Source organism: Neovison vison, chromosome 9 (genome assembly GCF_020171115.1).
Source record: "Neovison vison isolate M4711 chromosome 9, ASM_NN_V1, whole genome shotgun sequence".
Classification (NCBI taxonomy): Eukaryota; Metazoa; Chordata; class Mammalia; order Carnivora; family Mustelidae; genus Neogale; species Neogale vison.
In genome coordinates, this window is record NC_058099.1 from 11,230,479 (window position 1) to 11,251,752 (window position 21,274).

At 51.3% G+C, this 21,274-nt stretch overlaps 1 protein-coding gene across 11 annotated transcripts in view; it reads left to right on the forward strand.

Annotated features, from left to right (window-relative positions):
- DENND1A (DENN domain containing 1A) overlaps window positions 1-21,274 on the forward strand; it is a 495,826-nt gene that overhangs the window by 442,132 nt on the left and 32,420 nt on the right. For 7 of the 11 annotated variants that reach the window (XM_044264938.1, XM_044264939.1, XM_044264941.1 and 4 more), the window contains 2 exons: window positions 3,922-4,053; window positions 13,209-13,340. In XM_044264938.1, coding sequence (XP_044120873.1) covers window positions 3,922-4,053; window positions 13,209-13,340 — 264 coding nt within the window. Of the gene's footprint in view, window positions 1-3,921; window positions 4,054-13,208; window positions 13,341-21,274 lie in introns of those variants that run through there. The other 4 variants (XM_044264942.1, XM_044264943.1, XM_044264945.1 and 1 more) reach the window with 2 other exon arrangements.

Below are 21,274 nucleotides of genomic sequence, written 5' to 3' on the forward strand. Positions count from 1 at the left end.
CCCCAGGGCTCCTGGTAAGAGATGTGTTACTCTGTGGTGGCCCCTGACCCACAGCTCTGTCTAGTTTCTTCCTCCTGTGTGACCCTTCCGGAAGGAACAGATTTACCCCTCCTGTTAGCTTCTTGGTTTTGCATTTTCAAAATGACATTTCGACAGTTTTTTTTTTTCTGTTTACAAACAAAAAGCATGTTTATTGGAGACAGTTCAACAAATCAGACAAGCAAAAAGAAAATGATCTTGTTTTATAACCTGCATTTTCACTTACTGTATTCTGAGCATTTTCTGGCCACTGAATGTTTCTTCTGCATGTCATTGTTTTAAGTGGCTACAGAGAATGTTATCTGATGGACATGTATTCATCAGTCCCTTTCTTGGATACTTCACTTAGGCCCAGTTTATTTTCTAGGCCAAATATTCTTGTAGTAAAACATGGCAGGAATTCTTAATTATTTCATTAGGATAAATTTCTAGGAATGTAATTAATGGGCCAAAGGGCATGCACCTCTTTTAGGATTTTGCTATAAATTGCCAATTTGTATTCCCTCTAGAAGGGTATAAGGGTGCCTGTTTTCCCAAACCCTTTGCCTGTTTTCCCAAACCCTCAGCTCATTCTAAGCCCACAGTTTCTTTAATCACAAAATCTCTACCGTATGTGTGAGATCCCTGCTAGAAGATACAGCAGAGGATGTGAGTTGGCCCTATTACTTTCTCGACTAGGGCTCCCCCAACTCTGCTGTCCCTGGGAAGAAGAGGTTGTCCTTCCCCAGCTACAGGAAATAGTGAAGAAGTGAATAAATTGGCAGGGCGAGCCACGGGACGTTGTAAGAAGTCTTTTTGCACTCTGGGATCTTCTAACTGAAGAAAATTAATGTGCGGCACTGTTTTTTCGATGCACAAGCACATTTGTATATCAGACACATTTGCCTTCCAAATGTTCAACTCAATTTACACAGATTGATCAGAGAGCATGTACTGTATATTCAAGGCTCTGGGGCAGAGAACCCAAACCCCAAGGACCTGATAGTCTTTAGGGATAGGAAGTAAGTGCAAAGAGAGCATGAGGGGTGGTGGCCGAGGACCAGTATAACAGAAGGGGAAAACCTGATGGTCCGTAGAGTGCCTCCTCAACTCAGTACCTTCACGGATGTGTTGTTATGGGTCGATACTGGTATAAATGCCAGAAATCACAGAGCTCTTGGTTCCTCCACTTTCTAGCTGTCTAGCTGTGGGTGAGTTGCCCCCTTTGAGCCTTGTTTCCTCGCCTATAAAAGAGCGATAATCCTGTTTACCTTGTGGTTGCTGTGGAAACTGAGTGTGATCGTGAGGGTCAAGGGTCTGGAAAAGTGCCTGCCAGTAGTAGGCGCTCAACACAGCCCAGGGAAGCTCTTTCTAGATGGTGCTCTTTTTCCATTTTGCAGGGGATGCAGAGCTGACGTTCCGTTTGCACAGCACCGTAACATGCTCCAAGCTCCCTCATGTTTCATCTCCTTTAATTCATTCTTTTCTTAGCTTTGATGTTCACCAAGCAGGTGGTGGTCTCCCCACTATAAAAATAAAGAAATAGGTACAAAAAAGGTTGAAAAGATCAGCTAGTTAATGGCAAAAACAAATCTAGAAAACAGTGTTTCCTTCTAAGCTTAAACTAAGGCACCTTTCCCAAAACCCCCACATAACATTTTTTTAAAAGAGCTATCTATCATCTTAGAGTTTTTATTACCATCAGTATTTTCCCACCATGTACCCTTACTGCTCCATTTCTTTCTTTTTTTTTTCAGCTAGTCACTCAGTATTTTTCCTAAACCAGAATGGATTCTTTTCCTCTCTTTTTCGTTTTTTCTTTTTCGTTTTTTCTTTTTTTTTTCTTTTCTTTTCTTTTTTTTTTTTTCTTTTAACTGTTTAGCTTTACTCAACCTTTGTGTCTGTCTTCTCAGTAACCCCACCTGGATCCAGAATGCCCCTCTTGCCCTTTGTTACCTTCTGGCACAGATGGAGCCCCTCCCCTTCTTTGTTCCACTTGACCCGAGCACCTTAGGGCAGCCCCTTTTCTAAAAGAGCCATTTCTAATTGGCTGTCGGCAGCCTCTCATCACGCAGCCTCAGCTGGGCTAAGACTTGGGGGCCACTTACCGAAGGCCCTCCCTGCGAAACCAAGAGGCCATCACCTCCCTGTGTTGTTACCAAGCAGGGCTAGAGGCGGCAGCTGGGTGTGTGGGGTTGAATGTAGCAAGGTCCCTACAGTTTATTATAATAAAGTTTATACCTTATTAGTTGGTCTTCTGTTTTTACCAAGTGTTGTACTTAGTACGTTATTGAGTCCTAATATTCTAGACAAACTTATATCACTGTTTCCTTTAGTCCTCACAGTTACCCTAGTCCCATTTTACAGACGAGGAGACAGAGATTCACACGTTCCATGCGTTTCTTCCGTAATGCATTATTACCCAGGGAGTACCCAGGGACCCTTTTCCTCCGTTTGCCACCATTCTCTTTATTTGCCTAAGTTAAAAGCAACCCATTTTCAAGTCTTTTTTGTGTGCAAAATTTAATGAGTACTAGAATCCCATGTCTTGTTGACCAAAGTATGTCTTTGTTTTTGCAATGAAAAGAATTGGAATTTTTATTTATTATCTCATTCTGACTGGGAGTATTTTTACTTGGTTAAAAAAAAATAATTATTTAAATGGTTTTTATTTGTACATTTGTTCTCTGCCTTGCTCCAACGAACAGCTAGGCAACTTTCACAACTTGGGGGAAACGTGTGATCCGTACAGCTTAAGTGGGTACCATCCCCATCCCAAAGAAACAAAAAAAGCATCACCTGCCTTTTGCATATTGGGAGTTTTCTTTTCTTTATACATCGACTTCATTCAACAGCAGCCCAAAATTAAATGTAAATTTCTGAATTTCAGTATATTACTTTGGTTCCCCAAATGTTCTCCAAGTCATAAAATCCAAACTCAGACTTGGGTCTCCTCACTCTCTGCCAGAGAGACTAACTAAGGCTAGAAAAGGCGGGGAGCACAAACACCTCATTTTTCACAGACAGTAACGTCATCAGTAAACAAGCCATGGAGGAAGTGTCCATACTCGCAAATAAGAAAGTACGCAAATTAAAACAACAAAGAGGTCTAATTTTGCACCTCTTAAATTAGCAATACATTTTTAAAATGATAAGGCTAACTAACAGGTACCGTGAAACTGGTAACTCAGCCATTGCCAGTGGTTGGTATAAATTGGAAAGCAATTTGGTAGAATGAATAAAAAGGCTTAAAGTGTTTATATCGTTTGACCTAGTAATTTCATTCCTAGGGATTTCTAGAAAAGAAATAATCCAAAAGAAAGAAAAACTGACGCTTATCACTGTGGTGTTTAGGAAGGAAGGAAGGGAGGGAGGGAGGGAAGGAGGGAGGGAAGGAATAACTAAATACCCAATAATAGCAGAATAATTTATTAAATCATTATATATCCACTCAATGAGATATTATGCATCTATTAAAATTATCATTAAAATGACTGTAGCACCGTGGAGATGCTTATAATATAGTAGGAAAAAATAGAATGTAAAATTATGCATGAGCTGTGATTGCAAGTAATTTTTAAATGTCTGCACGTGGACAAAGTGAATATGTAAAAATGGAAATAGCTGTGTAAGGTAGTAGGACAGAAAGATCCCCCCCCACTATTATGAATTATTATGTTGTCTTTGTAACTTCGTGTGTATGATTGTGGTTTACCCTGTCCTTAAAAGTCAAAGAGCCAAAGTTACCCTTCTGCTTCCTCCATCTCCAGCAGGAGGAGAGGCTGTGAACATCCCAGAGGGAGTGTTCTGTGGCAGGCCCCTGAGCTGTGGGTCGGAGGGGGGCACCTGCTCGCAGCAGGTGCCTTGACCCCAACACCAACCCCGACTGGCTTCTCCCTACAGGACATCACCGAGAATGGCTGTGCCCCCACTGCGGAAGAGCAGCTGCCGAAGACCGTGCCGTCTCCGCTGGTGGAGGCCAAGGACGCGAAGCTCCGAGAAGACCGGAGGCCAATCACAGTCCACTTCGGACAGGTATGTACCCTGGCCCTTGGACTGGTCTTGTTTTCATTTTGTTTTGTTTTAGCAGAAGCTGGAGTGTTGCGGGAGACAGGCTTTTCGTTTCCACTCTCTTTGGCAAAACCACTCCATGGAGTTTTGCACATCTTTGAATGTTTATTTGGTACAAACATGGTTCGAAGGGGAATTTTTCAAAAATTTTGAGGAGACAGCATGGCTCTGGTCATAAACGAGCTCAACTCTTGAATGAAGTCATTAAATGCGGCTGCCACCTCCCCCACTCCAAGGCCCTCCATGGAAGGCGCCTCTGTTAGCTAAGCATCTCATTAGAACACTTTAGCATCCCAGGCCCTTCTTTGCACCTTCAAATAAAAGGCAACAAGCGAAGTCTTAAAAAAAAATCAATTAGGAGTTCTTTATTAATGTACTTCCTGAAAATCAATACTGGGAGTCGTGCTTCTCAGAGCAAACCCCCGCGCTACTCTTCGAGAGATCCAATTCCTTCACCAACTATTTCTGGTGACCCGAGCATTGGAAAAATTGTCTATTTGTTTGATTTTTCTTCCCCTTTAAGTAAAACATTGCATTCTGTATGGAAACTGAATTTTTAAATCTATTTCCAAGCCATGGTTGTGTTTTTAGCTGAAAAAGATCGTACACTGCCCCCGATTTCTCTCGAACAGACTCTCTTGATGAGCAAAAGTCATACTTATTTTGTTTGTGGAAAATGGCTGTCAGCAAGATGGGACTGTGACAAGCATTTGCAGCGTTCCTTATTTTTAAATCACTTGATTCTTGAGCCATTTATTAGATGGAGCATGATTAAAATCGTCTTTATGATTTTACCTTAAATACTGTTGCTTTTTCATCACGTAAAGGATCTAAAAACATAAATTTTAAGTGCCCTGTTTTTAACAGACATTTATCAAGTGCCTACTGTGTACCAGCATTGAGCTCTTTAGAAATGAAGAGAATTAATGAAATGGTTGCTCTGGGTTATTACGTTAAGGGGGGAGTTTGTTGACACATGAGAATCTTCTCTGTAATCAGTGTTTTCAGATAATGCATTCATACATCTTAAACTTGGGGAGGTTCATCCCTCTTTTGGATTTTACACTTAAAAAGGACGTTCTAAGAATTGAAACCTAGTAGTGCGAGAAAGGAGCATTCTCGGGGCAGTACTCCCTTGGTCCGTGCTTCTCTTTTGGATGATGTTGTGTTTCCACCCCTGAAGAGCTGCCTTCTGTGGGGCTCAGGCCCTGTTGGAGAAATCTGTACCCTGGTTTCCTGGTGGAGTTTGCTGCAAGCACAGCCCCGGTTGTAACCAGCATGGCATTCCAGAGCCAGCTTCCTGCTTTCCTTTGTCCTCATTCCTGCACACACTAACCTTCCCATGAAAAGAGCCCCTCGCTGGAGTTTGAAGCCCATTACAGAGAAAGAGGGGGCGGGGGAGAGGGATTTCATGGTGTTAAACATTCCATTTTCGAAACACAAAAAAGGAGGCCCTATTTGAAATGGAGAAAAACCTTCTTTCCATTTCAGCAAGAAGTAGAGATGCTTTAATGTCATTCCCAGCTAAATGCAGAATAAGAGTGTGTGTGTGTGTGCGCGTGTGTGTGTGTGTGCGCGCGCACGCACGCGGGTGGGGGATAAACAATTAAAAAAGCCACCCCAAACTCTGTTGAAATAAGAGCTGTCTGTGCCTTCACAGGTCTGTAAACTGGAGAGGATGAAAGTGGCTTTTTCTCCCCGTTTGTCACTTCCCTCACGTGGCTGCCAGCATTATGCAAGTATACAGGAAGGCAGGAATTTTTTTTTTTTAATGCATGCATGCGGATTAAGGTCAAGCCCCAAGTATCAGCCATGCAGCGGGCTCTGCCTTACAGCTGCAGCCAGCAGAGCCTACCCACAGCCGCGAGATGCCTTAATTGAGACGTGCTGTCAAAGTGACAAACACATTTGCATACAGTCTACACTCTATTTATTTTCTCTGGAAAGGTCTACAGTCTGCTGTTGGTTGAACATTCTTAATCAGTTTGCTGTAAGTGAACTGCCAGCCAGCTCACTTGTGCCGGCCGCTTCTTCATTAGGTGACAGATTAGCTGCAGGGGGGATGGGCCAGGGAAACCGCAGACCCCTTTCTTTTAACTCTTTCCGGCTGGCTTCGCCCCCCGTGTTCGGTTGTCCTTCAGCGCTTTTCCCTGGCGCCCGCCCGGTTTGATGAGCCCGTGACCGGAACCAGCAGTGTTTCTAGAGCACCTACTACTGGCAGGGATGAGTTTTAGGGACTTCTAGGATCCTCAAAGAACAGTCTTTTGAGTTCCCTTTCAGAAATTTGTGCCACACCCTCCTACCATCTGTGCTATTCTTTTCCTTGCTGTTTTTCTTTAAATAGACTCAGACCTGACATCCGTACCAGCTTTAGTCGTATGATAAGTAATGACGTTGACAGGATCACAGGCCTGACGTACTAGTCCAGTTTTTTTTTTTTCCTAAGGCCTATCAAAAAAATCTTTTTAAGTGTCAATCCATACGTCGCCTGAACCACTCATGGGGGCCCAGCAGTACGCATTCTGTTTTGGGAAAGCGTGTCATCTCTGCCCTAGCCCTTCGAGGAAGGGACCACTAGCTGCAATTTAGGGACCCAGAGCTAGAGCCCAGGGACCCAAAGGGACCTGGCCAGGGCCACGGTAGCCAATACAGCAACCTAGGACAGTCTAGCTACAGAGCCCACGCCAGCTCCCTCACCAAGCAGGGATTTCAGTTGTTTGATGTCTGTGAAAGCCAGTGCATCCAGCGAGATAATTTGAACTAGCCAGACAGCGACGATGTCCTCAGAAAGACTTTGCCTTGGGTTAGCGTTTCGGTGGATCTTATTCTTTAAGAGCACTGAGCTCTCCAGTGGGGACAGAGACTGTTGAGGTGGTTATTACATCCCAGGAGTGCTCTGTGTCGCCAGCCAGGGGACCTTCGTGGGGACACGGGGTGGGGGGGTGGCAGGGAGCCAGCGGGGGCCTGTGTGGGACCCCTCAGACGCAGCTGTGTGGGGCGCTGGCCAGAGCTGCCTCTGCCGGGGGAGAGAAGGTGTTCTCCTGTCTCTCTGCCTCATGGCAGCTTCCTCCTCTGAGGCCATGACCACCCCTTCCGTTTAATGATGCATCTGCCCATCCATGTATTGGGACCTACAAGGGGCAGAATGAGGGAGACAGAACAGCCAATGCACAGTCCAACCCAGAGCGGTGAGAACGGAAGTGAGGTGAGCCCGGGACACTTGGGGCACCTCAGAGGCCATCCCTGCACCCCCAGGACCACTCTCTGCAGCCCCAGGTTGGGCCCTACCATTAAAAAATGTTTTGTCAACCAGCTGAACTCACGAATAGTTCATTTGTTTTCTAGAACAGGCACACGTGTCACCACGCGGCGCTCGCGATCACTGTTGATGGTTCCAGACGAGCAAAACAGATTTTCAGTGAGCCCCTGCACGGCTTCTGGGAAGCGTTCAGAAATCTCAAATAACTTGAGAATGCCTGTTCCTACCTTGAAAAGTATTTAGGTTTGGAGAGGCTTTAAATAACTCTTTTTGTTTCCCCTCCCAAGTTCGGAATAGTTGAGAAATAAGGCCCAGGAGATAGACAAATGAGAGGAAAATGCCAGCCTTTTTTTACTGATAAGACTGAAAGGAGAATGCTGTTTTAGACCTGAGGCCAGATGGGCTTGCTAAAACTTCACTTCACAATTACAGAGACGGAGCTGCCCGCACAGGAGCAGGGGACGGCTGCAGGCAGCACCCAGCAGGGCCCCGGACTGGCCGCTCCGTGGGAGGGAGCCCCGAGGGCCCGTGGAGCCCAGAACATGCTCAGGGAAGCCCTCCTCTTCTCCTGGCGGGAGTGAGTAAGGGGGTGCAGAGAGAAGCTAAGGACCCCTCCTTGCCCTGTGTTTTTCTCTCCTGGGCAGGGGAGTGGACATGCCCTCCTCTCTGTAGGTGTGGAGACTGAAGAAGCAGTGTCCTGCACTCACCCCTCAGCCAGAACCTCTTGTCTCGACCCCTTCTTCAGGGAGATGAGCAGAGGTAACACCTCCGGGAGAGGCAGACGCTCCCTGCATCTAATAAGGTGGACGGGCCGCCAGGTGCTTTCACATCTCTGCTTGTCTCACTGAGTCTTGACCAGCTAGTGAGGAAGAAAGCACAATACGCATTGTGCTAACAAGGAGACAGGCGTGGGAGACGTGAGCTTGAACCGGTAGCTATAACTGACGCTGCGTCACCAGCAGCAGCTCTGCCTCTCAGGGCGACCCCCCTACCCCTGGCCAGGGCCACCTGACTGACCGCGGGAGCCCAGTGACTGGCCTCTGGTCCCGCCTACATGCTGGCAGTGCTGCGTGCCTGGCCGGCGGCCAGGCCTCCTCAGGAAGTGGGAACATAGGGCTCCCCCAGAAACTTCAGGGTAAACCCACAGGGCCCCCTTCCTGTGTTCCCTCCAAATGATTGATCCTGCAGACGAGGTAACTGCCTGCCTTCCAATCTGGTAGCTTCCAAAATGTACATTCTCCCAATGGAGCCAAGGTTTCTGAATCTCTTTAACATAAAGCTTGAAAAGCCAGTTAAACCGAAGCCCAAACTAAGCACTGTCATGTCTCCCAGAGATCTGGGACAGAGGGGTTTGGCTCCACCCCCCAGGAACAGCTCTTGGAATATGGCTGCCTGCTCATCTGTGCACATGGAGAGCTCTGGCCTGACAAGCATGAGCTGGGTCACTTAGTGCCAGTCTCACACTTGGCCGGAAAAGCTGCCCAGCCAGTAAATGCCTTCTCAGCACCCTTGGCTCCGAGTGCCTTGAGAAACCCCTTCTGCCCCATTGAGCTTGGAAGTCACACACGATTCCCTTCAGTTTAGCCACGGACATCTCCAACAGACGTTCCCGTGTTCCCCAGACACCTCAAACCACAAGCCTCGAATCTGAAATCTGACATACACCCCCCCACCACCAAACTCTCTCCTCACCCGCCATCTCCACCTCAGTGGACGACACCGCTGTCTCTCCAGAAGCCTGGGTGCGCTCACTCTCTCCTCATGGCCTCTCCCTTCCGCCTCCTGGACACCGCTGGGTCCTCTCCTCTCCATGGCTTCCCTCACGGCGGTGGTTCAAGCTGTGTTATCACTCAGCGGGACGGTTCCACAGTCTCCTGACTGGCCTCTGCCCTCCAAACTTCCCCCCACTACACACCCCACCTGGCCTTGCGGGGTCCACTTAAGGGATCCACGAGTGGCCTGGTCACCTCGCTGCTCCTCCCCACCCCCAAACATTCCCTTTTCATCCTTGGCTTGGCACACAAGGCCCTTCATGGTCCACCTGTTCTGGCCTCAGAGCAGGTCCCTTTTGTAAATCCCCAGGCTCCCCTGGGGAGAGCTAGCTGCTCCCGTCTTTATGCTACCCTTAGAGCTTGGCACATGCCATGCATCTCCCACAGCCTGTCATTATTTCTTTAAGGCTTGTCCTCCCCTGTGAGAATATGAGCCTCTGGAAAGTCTACCACAGGCCCTGGCGCTGAACTGGCAGGCAGTAAACGTCTTAAGGTTTTATTATTGATGTGGATTTTTAAATTGATTAATAATTGATTGATTATTGTTTAAGTACATGCTCTGTGTCCAGCCAGTTACTTGGTTTTATTTCAGTTGCTACGCTTATAAATCTGTTCATGTGAAGAAGAAAAATGAATATTCCATTAGTGGCCAAAAACCACTTCCAAATCACTTTCCATAAATAAGGGTTTTATGTCCAAGTAGAAACAGCTTTGTATTGTAGGAATTTAGATCCTCTTAGTTCATGTTTTTATGAACTCCCAAGGTCTAGTCCTGTATGCCTCAGGAAAGGGAGGGCGGGGAGAGAAGCAGAGTACTGGGACACCTGCCCACATCCCCAGGATGGGTTGACCTAGGTGGCAGGGGAGCGAGGGAGAGAGCAGGCAAGGGAAGGAAAAGCCTGGTGTCCCCTGAATTATATCGTGTAAAGCAAAGAGTTTGTCTATAAAAGAGACTAAGCTGCATGACCAAATGCAAAGTATTAATTTAACTTGGATTATGGTGGGGTTTTTTTAAGCTTTAAAGACATTCATAGGGAAGTTGGCAGATTTGAAGATGGACTGGGATGTTAGTCTACGTATGGTGGAATTGTTAATATTCGGGTTTGGGGGGGTATCTTTATTCCTAGGAAATGCACACGGAATCATTTAGGGGCAACATACCAGGATGTCTGAAACTTGCTGTCAGGTGGTGTGGTCAGAATGTTGTGCAGGGGCACACACACCCATTCATGGAGACAGAAAAAGAAAATACAGCCCCGTCCCCCACAAAAATGTAACTACTGAAAAAGCAGATGCTGAGTGGTCTCTGGGGGGCAATGTGGGAGAGAGGGAAAGCCCAGATTTTAGCATCGGGCAGCTGTGGAATTCAGTTTCAGCTCTGTGACTATCTAGCTGTTACGAACTAACCTCAGTGAAATCAGTTTCCCCATCTGGGGAGTGGGGATAATGGTATCCTTGTCGTGAGTTGTTGCAATGGTTCCATGATTCTGTTCAACCAAGTGCTGCCCGTAGGCCCTTGGTAAATATGTGTATTTCTCCGGGGAGAGGGGGAGGCGGAGAAGGGCTAGCTGTCAGTCGGCCAGTGACCCAGCTGCCTCCGCTGGCCTGGCAGCCCAGCACACGAAGCTCCCTGCAGCTCTTGGTGGGAAAACCCACACTTCATCGGAGCCGGGCTTACACCCTGGAGCAGAGGACCAGGGGCTGACAGCGTGGCCAGGAGATGGCGCCAGAAGGAGCAGGTGCCCGAGCTCCCGGCTGACTAGGATAGTGGGCGCGGGAGGCCGTGGGGCGCGCTGGGGCACCAGATGTGACAAGCATCGTGAGCGCTGGTCCCAAGTCATTTTCTTGGTCTTACTCACCAGCCGTGCTCTCGCAGTCCACAAAGCAGAGCCCTTGCCCACTGCTCTTTAAAACCCTGTTACTTCCAAATCCTATTTCCCCTTTTCCATCGCCCCTCTTTCTGCTCTCTCAGCCATGTCTGCGCGTGAGAAGGCAGGTGCTACGGTGGTGGGTCCCCCAGTCCAGCCCCTCTGGCTCCAGTCCAGCTGTTGCCAGCCGCAGCGTGACCACAGGCTGTTCTGCCTTCAGTCCTGGTGGGGTGGCCCTCCCAAGTTGTTTCGACTCATTCGCTGCCATTCCAAAAGCAGCAAGGTCCCTAATTGCTGGTGGGTTTGTCAGGTCTGCCTGGGAAGGGTGACTGACGGGCCTGTCCATCCGTGTGGACTCACCTCTTCAGAGCCCAGGCTAGCCCAGAGACAGCTTTCCACTGAGAGGTTCACAAGGCCAGGGTTTGCTCCTCTGGGTGCACACGTTCGATTTGGGAGGGAACACTTGCCCACCAAAGGGAGAACTCAGATTCTGGAAATTCGGAACAAGTGGAAAATTCCAGAGAATTCCGCTTAAGCCAGGCATGCCTGGGAGCTTGAGAAGGCCGGAGAGTTCATCACTGGGGGTGGATTTCCTGACGCACCGCAGGTGGCCTGGGAGGTGTCTGCGGCCAGGAGAAAATGCAGGTTCACAGGCAACGTGCTGCGTCAGCTGCAGGCCTGGGGGCCAGGCTCCCTCCCTGAGCCCCCACCCCCTAGGACGGTTTGAGCTCTTTAGCGGTAGTCTGAGCACCTGTTACATGCCAGGCAGGGGGTGGTCTAAGGACAGTCATGGGAGAAGCATGAGCATGACTTGCTCACCGTGTGCCCGGCACTAGGCCAAGACCCAGAGAAACATATTCCAGCTCCGGCTGTCGTGCTAGGCGGGCCCCACGTGTTAGCCCACTTAGTCCTTTCAGCCACCGAGGGGAGCCTCAGGTAGCATCTCCCCTTGCAGAGGGGGACACAGGCCAGACACAGAGAGGATAGAGACTTGGTACAGCTTAGAAGCAACAGTCAGGATTCAAAGCCACGTTGCTTGTGACTAGAGCCCGGGCTTGTACCCCAGCTCTGTGCTGAGAACTTGGCACCTTTGTTCTGGTGGCCCCGGTACCCGCTTCTGACTCATTCCTCTTGAGCTTCTCTTGCCCCGTGTCTTAGTGTGTCGTGGGCCTCCCCCAGAGCTGCCTCACCCCAGTTCTGCCCAGGCGTCAGCCCAGTGGACCCCAACATCCCTCTGTTTCCAGGGTCGCATGTTGCTGTCCTCAAGGGGTCAGTGAGGCAGAGGGGCCTCAGAAAACATCAGCAAGCGCTGAGATAGGCAGGCCCTTCAGTTCCCCAGAGTGTAACTGTCCCTAGGATTCCCTCCCTGATCACAGACTCACCTGGTCAGAGAACTTACCCAAATCTTGGGGCCCCTCCAGAGTCACCCCCTTCCAAGCTCCCCTGCCCACACCCCTTTTGGGCTGGAGGTACCTGTTGTCCTCCACATCAAGGCCAGTTCTTCCCACCTTGCAAGACCCTGCTAAGTGCCCCTCCACCCTGGACAGAGTCTCATCCTTTTGTCCCCAGCACACAGTTTATATAATTCATCTCACTGCTCATCGTGGGCATCTGCCCCAGGCCAGACCCCACGCTGGGGTCGTGAATCCGCTCCTACCCTATCCACTGCCAGGAATATCCTTCCTCTTCTCTTCCTCCTGACAAAGCCCATCAACCTGTCAGGGCCGCTTCGAGAGCTCCTTCCGGCAGAACCCCTCCCTGACTCCTCCAAGCAGAGCTGTTCCCTCCCTGCTCGGCATCAGTGCCATCCCCTTGCCTGACACACTGTCCCGGTACAGGGACAGTGTCAGCCTCCATTCTGTGACCTTGGCCGCCTCACAGGGCCTGGCACAGATGACTCACCCAGGGGGAGCTTAGGGAATGACCAAGTAGAGAGTGAGCGCAGACTTGAAAGGCGGCGAGTCACAGAAGAGGTGGGAAAAGTGGGAGCACTCCTTGCGCCCTTGAGCAGCCGGTCAGCTCAGCAGAGCGGGGGGACCCGGACACAGGGCTGGCTGGCGTTCCGTGGTGCCTGTGCTCCCTATTAAACCCCCACGTGCAGTGCCATGCTTGGGTGACAGGCCGCCTGTATCCCCCGCGTCTCTGCCCACCCAGCAGCGTGACAGCGGGGCCTCTTTGCCAAGGGACTGACCAGAGCCTAAAAACAGCATTTCTTTTAAGGCCTGCGCCAGAGCAGCTCGGAATCCAGCTCCCTGCCAGGAAGATATTGAGCCCAGCAGGACAAGAGCAGGAAATCTGATTCAGCGAGACCAGAGGAGGCATTTTCTCAGATTAGAATTCTCTGTGCCAAAGGTAGGGAGTTTATCACAGTAGGGAAGGGGAAATAAAACATAAAATATTGAAAATAAATTATATCCCACAAGCAAGATCCTCTGGGAGAATCAACTCGGTATCAAGGGGCCATGCAGGGAGTCCCCCCACCATGGCTCTGGGAGTGCTGTGCCAGGAGCCACCTGTCCTGTTGTCCCCCAGCAGTCCCTAAGCACCTGTGTGAACTAGGTAAATTATTAACCTGGCTGTGCCCAGAGGGAAGGGATGACAGGGACTAATGGAGTGGTGGCCCTGGAAGGAGGGGGGGTCAGATGGGTTGGGTTGGTTTTCATAATATCGCGGAGCCACGGTGTGGGCCTCGGGCCTCGGACAGGCATCACCTCACTTAATCTGCTCAGCAGTCCTGTAAGATTCATGCTTATTATTATCTCCAAAAAGCCAGTGCTCAGAGAGGCTAAGCAGCTTTCCCAGGGTCACACCGTAAGTGGCAGAGCAAGAATTCCAAACCAGGTCAGTCTGACGCTGGAGACCGGGCTCTCCCTTCCGTCTGCCCCTCTCATCGGACCCTTATCATTCACACGTGCTTCCTGAGGCGTCTGGTTGTAGCTGCCAGTAGCCTGGGACCTGCTTAGGCTCCAGTAGTGTGGCTTAGGATGGCCGTGGAGGTCACGTCACTCTGTTTTGCCTCCTCCTCTTTCCTGGTCAAAGCTCCCAGCCACTGCCTAGATTTGGGACTTGGCTCTCTCCCCCAAAATAAACCTACAGAGTTCCAGATTCCTTAGCACTGTGGGGGCAGGGAGGGGTGTGCAAAGCCACGGTGATTCCACCCTCCTGATGCCCGCTGGCATGGGGCAGGGTGCCCAGTAGGTGCTTGCCTTGTTTCACAGGACCTTACCCAGACTGGTGTGGAAGGGTCTAGACTACCCCGCTTTTCAGGATGGTCAGGGGCCTCACTCTAATCCCCTGGCTGGGAGAATGGATTCAGAGGCAAAGCCCTGGCTTCTCCTACCTGGCCTCCAGCTCCTCTGACCCTGAGGCAGCTTGGCAGCAAAGGTGCATGCCAGCCTCCTGCACACGCGATCTGAGATCGCACTGACCGTGCCCCTCATTTAGGTTATTGTTTGGCCCAACTTCGTTTTATTGTCAGTCTGCTTCGTTCCCTGTCTTCTGGAATATTGTATCGCATTTGTTTGTTTATACTGCAGAGAATTTTAAAATGTAATAAAAGTACGGAAACAGAATGTATAAAAGGGACTTCTCCCAGGGGATTGCTGATTATATCCCACTTGAAATGCAAAGTGTGGTATGGGATTAACATTACCGGGAAGCAGTTGAAACTGAATTTCTGAGAATTTGCTGCCCATCAGCCATATGGTTCCATGGTTACAGCTACTTTCTTGGCCCTCCCTGGCAGGCCCCAGTCCCGGACTCCTTCTAGGTGGATCCCAGCTTGCACTTTTCCAGAGAGCAGTTTGCAGAGGGACGGTGGGTTGACTCTTGACAGGATGATGCCTGGAGAGGCCAGGTGGGCTAAAGTAGTCAGTGGAAGCCAGGACCCTAGGACCCTCCAGGTGTGCTCACCAGCGGATCATTCTCACCACAGATTGGGGTGCAGGGGTGCGGGAGAGAAGCTTCTTCCCCAGGGCTGTCTACCAAACACTTCCATTCTCCCAAGCCATGAGGACCAGCTAAAAATTCTTCCCCTGCTGCCCTCCTGTCTTTGTGGCTAAAAACCCTGACGTTTTTTGCCAGGCAGGGCTCTGAGTTATTCTTTCATGCCCTCTTTAATTCCTTCCTTCACTTATTCAACTTATAATGAGGCATGCCTGCTGCCAAGCCCTGCCCCAGGCCCCGGGATGTTGTCCTGCCTCCTTGGCCCTCATTGTCTGGGAGAGACAGTCTGCAAACAATATGGAAAGAGAAATGCTAACGGACCTAAGTGTACTGACTGGAGAGGGGCCGTAAAGTGTCTCGGGAAACCTAGGCAGGCTTCTCAGAGGAGGTGACATTCCTGGTGGATCTCGAATGGGAAGTTTATATTAGGTGGAGCCAGAGGAGGAGGGCATTCCAGGTGAAGAGAGTGACATACATAAAAGACAGGAGAGGCTGCATCTTCAGAGAAGAGGAAGGGCTGATGTGGGGAAACAGGAGGCCAGGGGGCACCTGGCGAGGGCTGGGAGCCAAACTGCGGAGGTGGGCAGGGCCACGAGAACTTGAAATCTATCTTGTGGGTGTCAAGGAGCCAGTGAGGGTTGTGTCTGAGGGAATGGCATCTGGGAAGATGGACGCCGGGCCCCCGTGGGTAGGGGAGGAAGAAGGTGGAACAGGAAAGCTGCTAATGCGGCTGCTGACTCGCAGTCAGGAGCTATTGGGCGTCTGACCTCAGACCCATTATGGCCGTGAAGAGAAGGGAAAGATTTGAGAGATCTGGGTGATCTGCTGGCTGCTCTCCGTGGGAGCTGTTGGTGTCCTTCCTTAGAATGAATGAGGCCGGACACACACTGCGGTTCTCTTCCTCCAGCCAACGTGCTCTGATGAGATTTGAGGCGCCATCCGTGACCACCTCGGTGTCAGGGCCAGTGGCCATCGCCCTCTGTAGCCCAGGGTGAAAGTTCTGCTGAGGGACAGAGTAGGAAATAGGGTCCAGTGATCTCCACCCTCTCTGTCCTGCTTTTGCCCCAAGGCTGTCTCCCAGGCCCCTTCCTTTTTCTACTTTCTCTGGGTCTTGGAACCAGGGTAGCCGTATCTCCTTCCAGCCTCTCCGCCGTCCCAGGGTATGGAGCGTTACGGCTCCTGCTCTCCGGGTCGCCAGCTCTCTGGTGTCCCGGGTCATCTCCACCACAGATGATGTACAGTATTATGCTAAACCAAGTTTACGGGCAGCCCCTTAAAATGCAAGCCGCTGACCATGATGGATGGAGAGCAGGCGCTGTTTAGCCGACCACTTTCGGTTTGTTGCAAACCTGCAAGAACCACACACAGGCGTCTTGTTAGGCCTGTGGCGACAAGGACCCCATAAATAAATAGCAGAGTGCGTCTTGGTGCATCAGGGCTGGAGTATGGAAATAGGAGCACTGTATAAATAATACATATTTACAAAACAAATATATCAGTGCATTAGCGTACGCAGCCATAACCAAATCACCCAGCGTAACAACCCGAAAGGCTCCGAGGGTCGCCCACGTGGTTGGCTTCCATCCATCAGTGTGTATCAGCATTAGAAATGACCGCCAGAGGGAGGGGGTCCTCCTGCCCGCTGACCTTGAGGCCTTTGAATTGAGGCAAGTGGTGGGATCGCAGGTGGGCGTCCTGACACACAGCCTTCCTGCCAGGGTCTGAAGCCTACCGCGGCCGTGTGTTCCTACAGATGTCTTAAGGTCTGCCGCCAAACAGAAGGCTGATTAGCACCAAGTTGCAGGATGTAATGGGGTGCAGCTCCAGGAAGACGGCTGGCTGGAGGGGAGGGAGGGGACCGGCAATGGACTTTCAAATCATGCAGATTTGCTTTGGCTTACGAAAAGAACCCATGGTGGACATTCCAGGTGACTGTCACCAGAGGCCTGTTCCTTCCAGCCTTTCACCCCGAAGGCAGGGCTGGGTTCTCAGAAAGGCAGTTCCCCGTCTCCGCTGCCCCTTTCTGAGCCGTGAACCCCACTGGGCATCTGGCTCTAGCATCTGGAGTTCCGAAGAAGCAGCTGACAGAATGGCCACTGGAGTGGGCGCCCCTCCCCTCGCTCGTAATGGCACAATGCTGGATTTCAGTATTTTAAATGAAAAATATATGCAGTTAGCTGTGCGCTGACAATGTCCTTGAGGATTTGACAGTGAGATTTTCCAGCAGTTGGTCTTCGTTAGGATCCTGGCGGTGTTTAATAAGGCAGTCGAACTGCTGGCACCTTGGGTTCCTGTTTGTTCTCCGAGGGCTCTGGGGCTGCTGCGGTAAGCACATCGACCAGAGCTGATCATTACAAGGGCGTACGCCACCATGAATAAAAATGTCACACGTTTTCCCATCTCACAGCGGTACAAAATGTCAGTCCTGTCAAACACACATTGCGGGGAGCTGTGTGCAGTCCGTACAAATTGGAGAGCTGCATATTCCCCCAGCCTTCTGATATTCTTCATTTGAAGCTGAAGAAAAACAGTTGTTAACCTATTAGCTAGGATTTTAAACTCTGCTGAGGCGGTGGAGGGGTAGACTTTGACACAGATAGAAATGTATTCCAGGGTCCAGGAATTTTAAAACCCCGTTCTCCATCCATTTGTTACAAGGGAAGAAAAAAACCCCTCTGTCGAGTGAACCTGACTGTCTTTCTTTAACAGACACACTGGGGAAATTTGGGGAGGTTTCACATCTAAGCTTGCTGTGGCGTCCCACTTTTGCATTCCACTCAGAAAGTCTCCTGCTTTTTGGGATGGCCCTGGGGCTCAACCTGTTGAACCAGGATGCCTCTAGGTTGGGAGTTTTTCCTGATCAAAAGCATGCCAGGAAGGTTGCCAGCCTTCCGGACTGAGCGACTGGCATCCAGAGACAATGACTGGTTGGTCCCGGTCTGTGGAATGCTGGGAAATGGCCTCCCTGGTCGTTTGGTAGCCGGTTCCACAGTCCTGGACAAGCATGTACTTTGCACTTATCATGTGCGGGCCTTGTGCCGGAGCCTCGGGTCCAGGTGGGAAATAGACACAGCACTGCCTTTGAGGGGCCTCTGTGTTCCCGGGAGGGATGGAAGAAAGAAGCCCGAGTCTGTCAAGCCAGGAAGAGAGACATGGCTTCTAGGGAAGGGAGAGACCCGAGGGATGGGCAGGACCTGTCGGGTAGGCGAGCGCCAGAAGGGCACACAGGACGAGCACATCACCGCGAACAGCAGTAGCACGTGAGGGACAGGGCAGGGTCTGTATCGGGGTCTGGCGGGAAGGGGCCGCTTGTGGTAGTGCGTTGTGGGGTGGGTGGGGGCAGAGCTGGCCTTGGCTGGCCTGCCAAGGGCAGCGTGTGGGACCATGACCAGCTTTCCACGCTGCCGGGGGATGGGGGGCTGGGGCAGGGAGGGCAGTGTGGAGGCTGGCGCGGCATCAGACTCTGACCAGAGGCTGCTGTGCAGTCCTCTCTGTACCACCGCAAAATTAGGAGATTTTTATTTTCATTTGCTAGTGGCGTTCTGCATGGGGTGGACATCGTTCTGGAGATGATAAATTAGCCTCGGTTTTGCTGAGCTGGTCCTGGCCCTTAAATGCACTGAGCAAACCCTCACTGAGGCAGCACACAGCCTGGGAAAATGCAGGTGGCAGCAAAGATGGGCCCTTGTGTGTGGTCAGAACAGGATAAAAAAAGCTCAAAGTGGTTTCGGGGACAACTCCCTAAGGAGAGGGGAGCACCCTTGGTCTTGAGGGGCTACGTTTCAGCACCTTTTCCTTCTGCTGTGCGTGTATTGGCTGTGATGGAGGGAGCGTGGGCTTCTTGGGGGTCAGACACAGTTGGGCGAGGAGCCAGGCTCTACCATCCGTTAGCTGTGAGGCCTGGCCTGGATGAGTCACTGAGGATGTAGCCTCAGTTTCTTCATCTGCCAAATGGGGATTTTACCTTCTCTGCAGGGTTGTCAAGGTCATGAGAGACCTTACGTGTAGAGTATCCAGCATAGGACCTGGTCCGTAACGAGTGCCAAAAAACAGTGCTGGCGTGTGAGGGCCTTTTCTCTCCCAACATCTAGAAGCCCTTCCTCCTGTCCCCCACCTCCTGGGAGTGTCACCCAGGCACCCTAGGCAGCACCTCCAGCTTCTGTCTGGGCAGAGAATGGCACATGTCAGCCGAGCTCCCTGCCCAGCCACCGGCCGCCGCCTCTGGTGCCCGACCTCCGGCCGCCAGTGGGTGCCCCCTATTCAACCCCAGCAGCTGCACCTGACTAACAACAAAAGGCTCCCCTCCCCCTCCCCACTTCTGGCCCTCCTCCCTATTCGCCCCCCAAGCGGCTAGGGTCACCCGGCCCCCTCGCAGCCTTCCTCACAGCTGCCTCGCCGCTTTTGTTCAGCATGTGAACTTCCCCATCAGCCAGGCTCCTTGCACGGGAAGTAATCAGGGATCTTGACAAGGCTTCAAACCACAAATGCCACTACAAATTAACCAGCACCACTACAAAATACTACTCCTGTCAACATCAGGGAGGAACGCCGTGCTCTTCAGGACCAGGCTGAGGTGCCTTTCAGCTCCGCACTCACTCACTGCAGAGAAAGGGCCTAGGACCAGCCTGCCAGAGTGGCCTCGCCAGGTGACTTGTTGAGGGGACCGAATCCTAAGTACACGCTCTCCAGAGACGGTGGCTGACAGACCCCGCGGCAGGGGCTGCAGCGTTTCTTGGACGGCCACCATCGGTCCCCTCGCAGATGGTGCCTCCAGGCAGCATGACACAGGGCATGTGGAGACCTTCCTCTGGAGCCCAACAGCCACAGACGGAAGACCAGCGCCACCAGCTTCCTAACTATGTCGTGCGAAGGTCAGCATGGGGCTTCCGGTTCCCCGTCTAGAGAATGGGGGTCATGATAGAGCCTCTCTCCAGAGTCTGAGCACTGACTGGGATATTCGGAGTGACACTGGCCCATCCAGGGCGCTCCGAGATGAGACACCACCCCCACCCCACCCCAGTCCTTCCTTCTCACAAAGAAGCACCTCCTTGTCACTTGCTATGGGCAGGTTAGAAGCTTCTTCCTCAACCACAAAAGAGAAGTCCACCCTGGGCCACATCTTGTAAGAAGCGTCCCTCTGAGACCATAGCCCCGAGCTTAGAGAGCTACCTCTGCAGGTGCTTAGGGCCCGAAGATGGCCAGGATCCCGTCTGGGGGCCCCAGGCCCGGCCCCTCCAGTCACCCTCGCTGAAACTCTGTAGCCAAGGCAGGCATTTGATCCTCCCAACAAGCGGGACGGGCTCCCTGAAGGGTGGACGAGAGGCCCGAAGGTAATGACAGTTGCTGGGGGACAGGTAGGAGCTGTGCCTGAGAGAGCTGGTTGGGCATTTCAAAGGAGACACTCCACACAAATATAGCTTCAATACACTCCTTTTTGGAGGTGTATCAAAAAGAAGCCTCTTTTATTTCCATATCTTGCATAATAGCGGCTTTCCGGTCCCAAGGAGTAGAGCAGCCCTCTCTCAGCCCAGAGGCCTTCTGTAAAGCCACGGAAAGCTTTGTCTTCTTCTCCCAGCCAGCGCCGTTTCATGCGTAGGTCAGAGCATTGATATGGCTACTGGCCAGGAAAATTAACCAGGTGAACTCCTCCTTCGTTAAACAGTGACAGAACTTAATCGTGAATTTTCTCTTCTCTCTTCTGGCAGCCTATCTGATTGGGCCATACCCCTAGAAATGGATCTCTGTCCCCTAGGACAGAGAAATCCCAGGCATCTGTCCAGCCTCCCCTTTGGGGACACCAGGGCCGCCTCCTTGTAGACTAGATAGAGTCTGATGGGGAAGAGAGAGCTCAGCATCATTCAGACACAGGACCTGAGACCCCCTTTGGGGCCAGCCTCAGAGGCCAGCTCTCATGCCTCCAGCCCCTGGAAAGGGGAAGTGCGGGGGCCCTGGCTGCCTCCCTACCCCAAGCTTTGCATACATAGCCTTCTGCCCCAGGCATCTTGGTTCTTCCACCTCCTTCCCCTTGCAACCAGGCTCTCATTGGCGTCTGGCCTGTCTCCCCGCTGACTCTGACATTTCACCTTCTGTGTGGCCTTAGGTAGCACCTGTTCCTCCACCGGCTCCCTGTGCCTGCTTTCCCAGAAGCCAAACAGGGTTGCTGATGGTGACCTTGAAGGGATGATCCCAGGTGTGCCCTCCGCAGGGACTGAGTAAATCCATGCTTCACTTTCTAAACAGTCAGCCCCTCCCGCTTACATCCCAGGACCCCTGCCCCTGCCCACAATTAACTCGGGATGAGCTCTTTGACCTTCCTTATTCCAAAGGGCCTGTCATCCGTC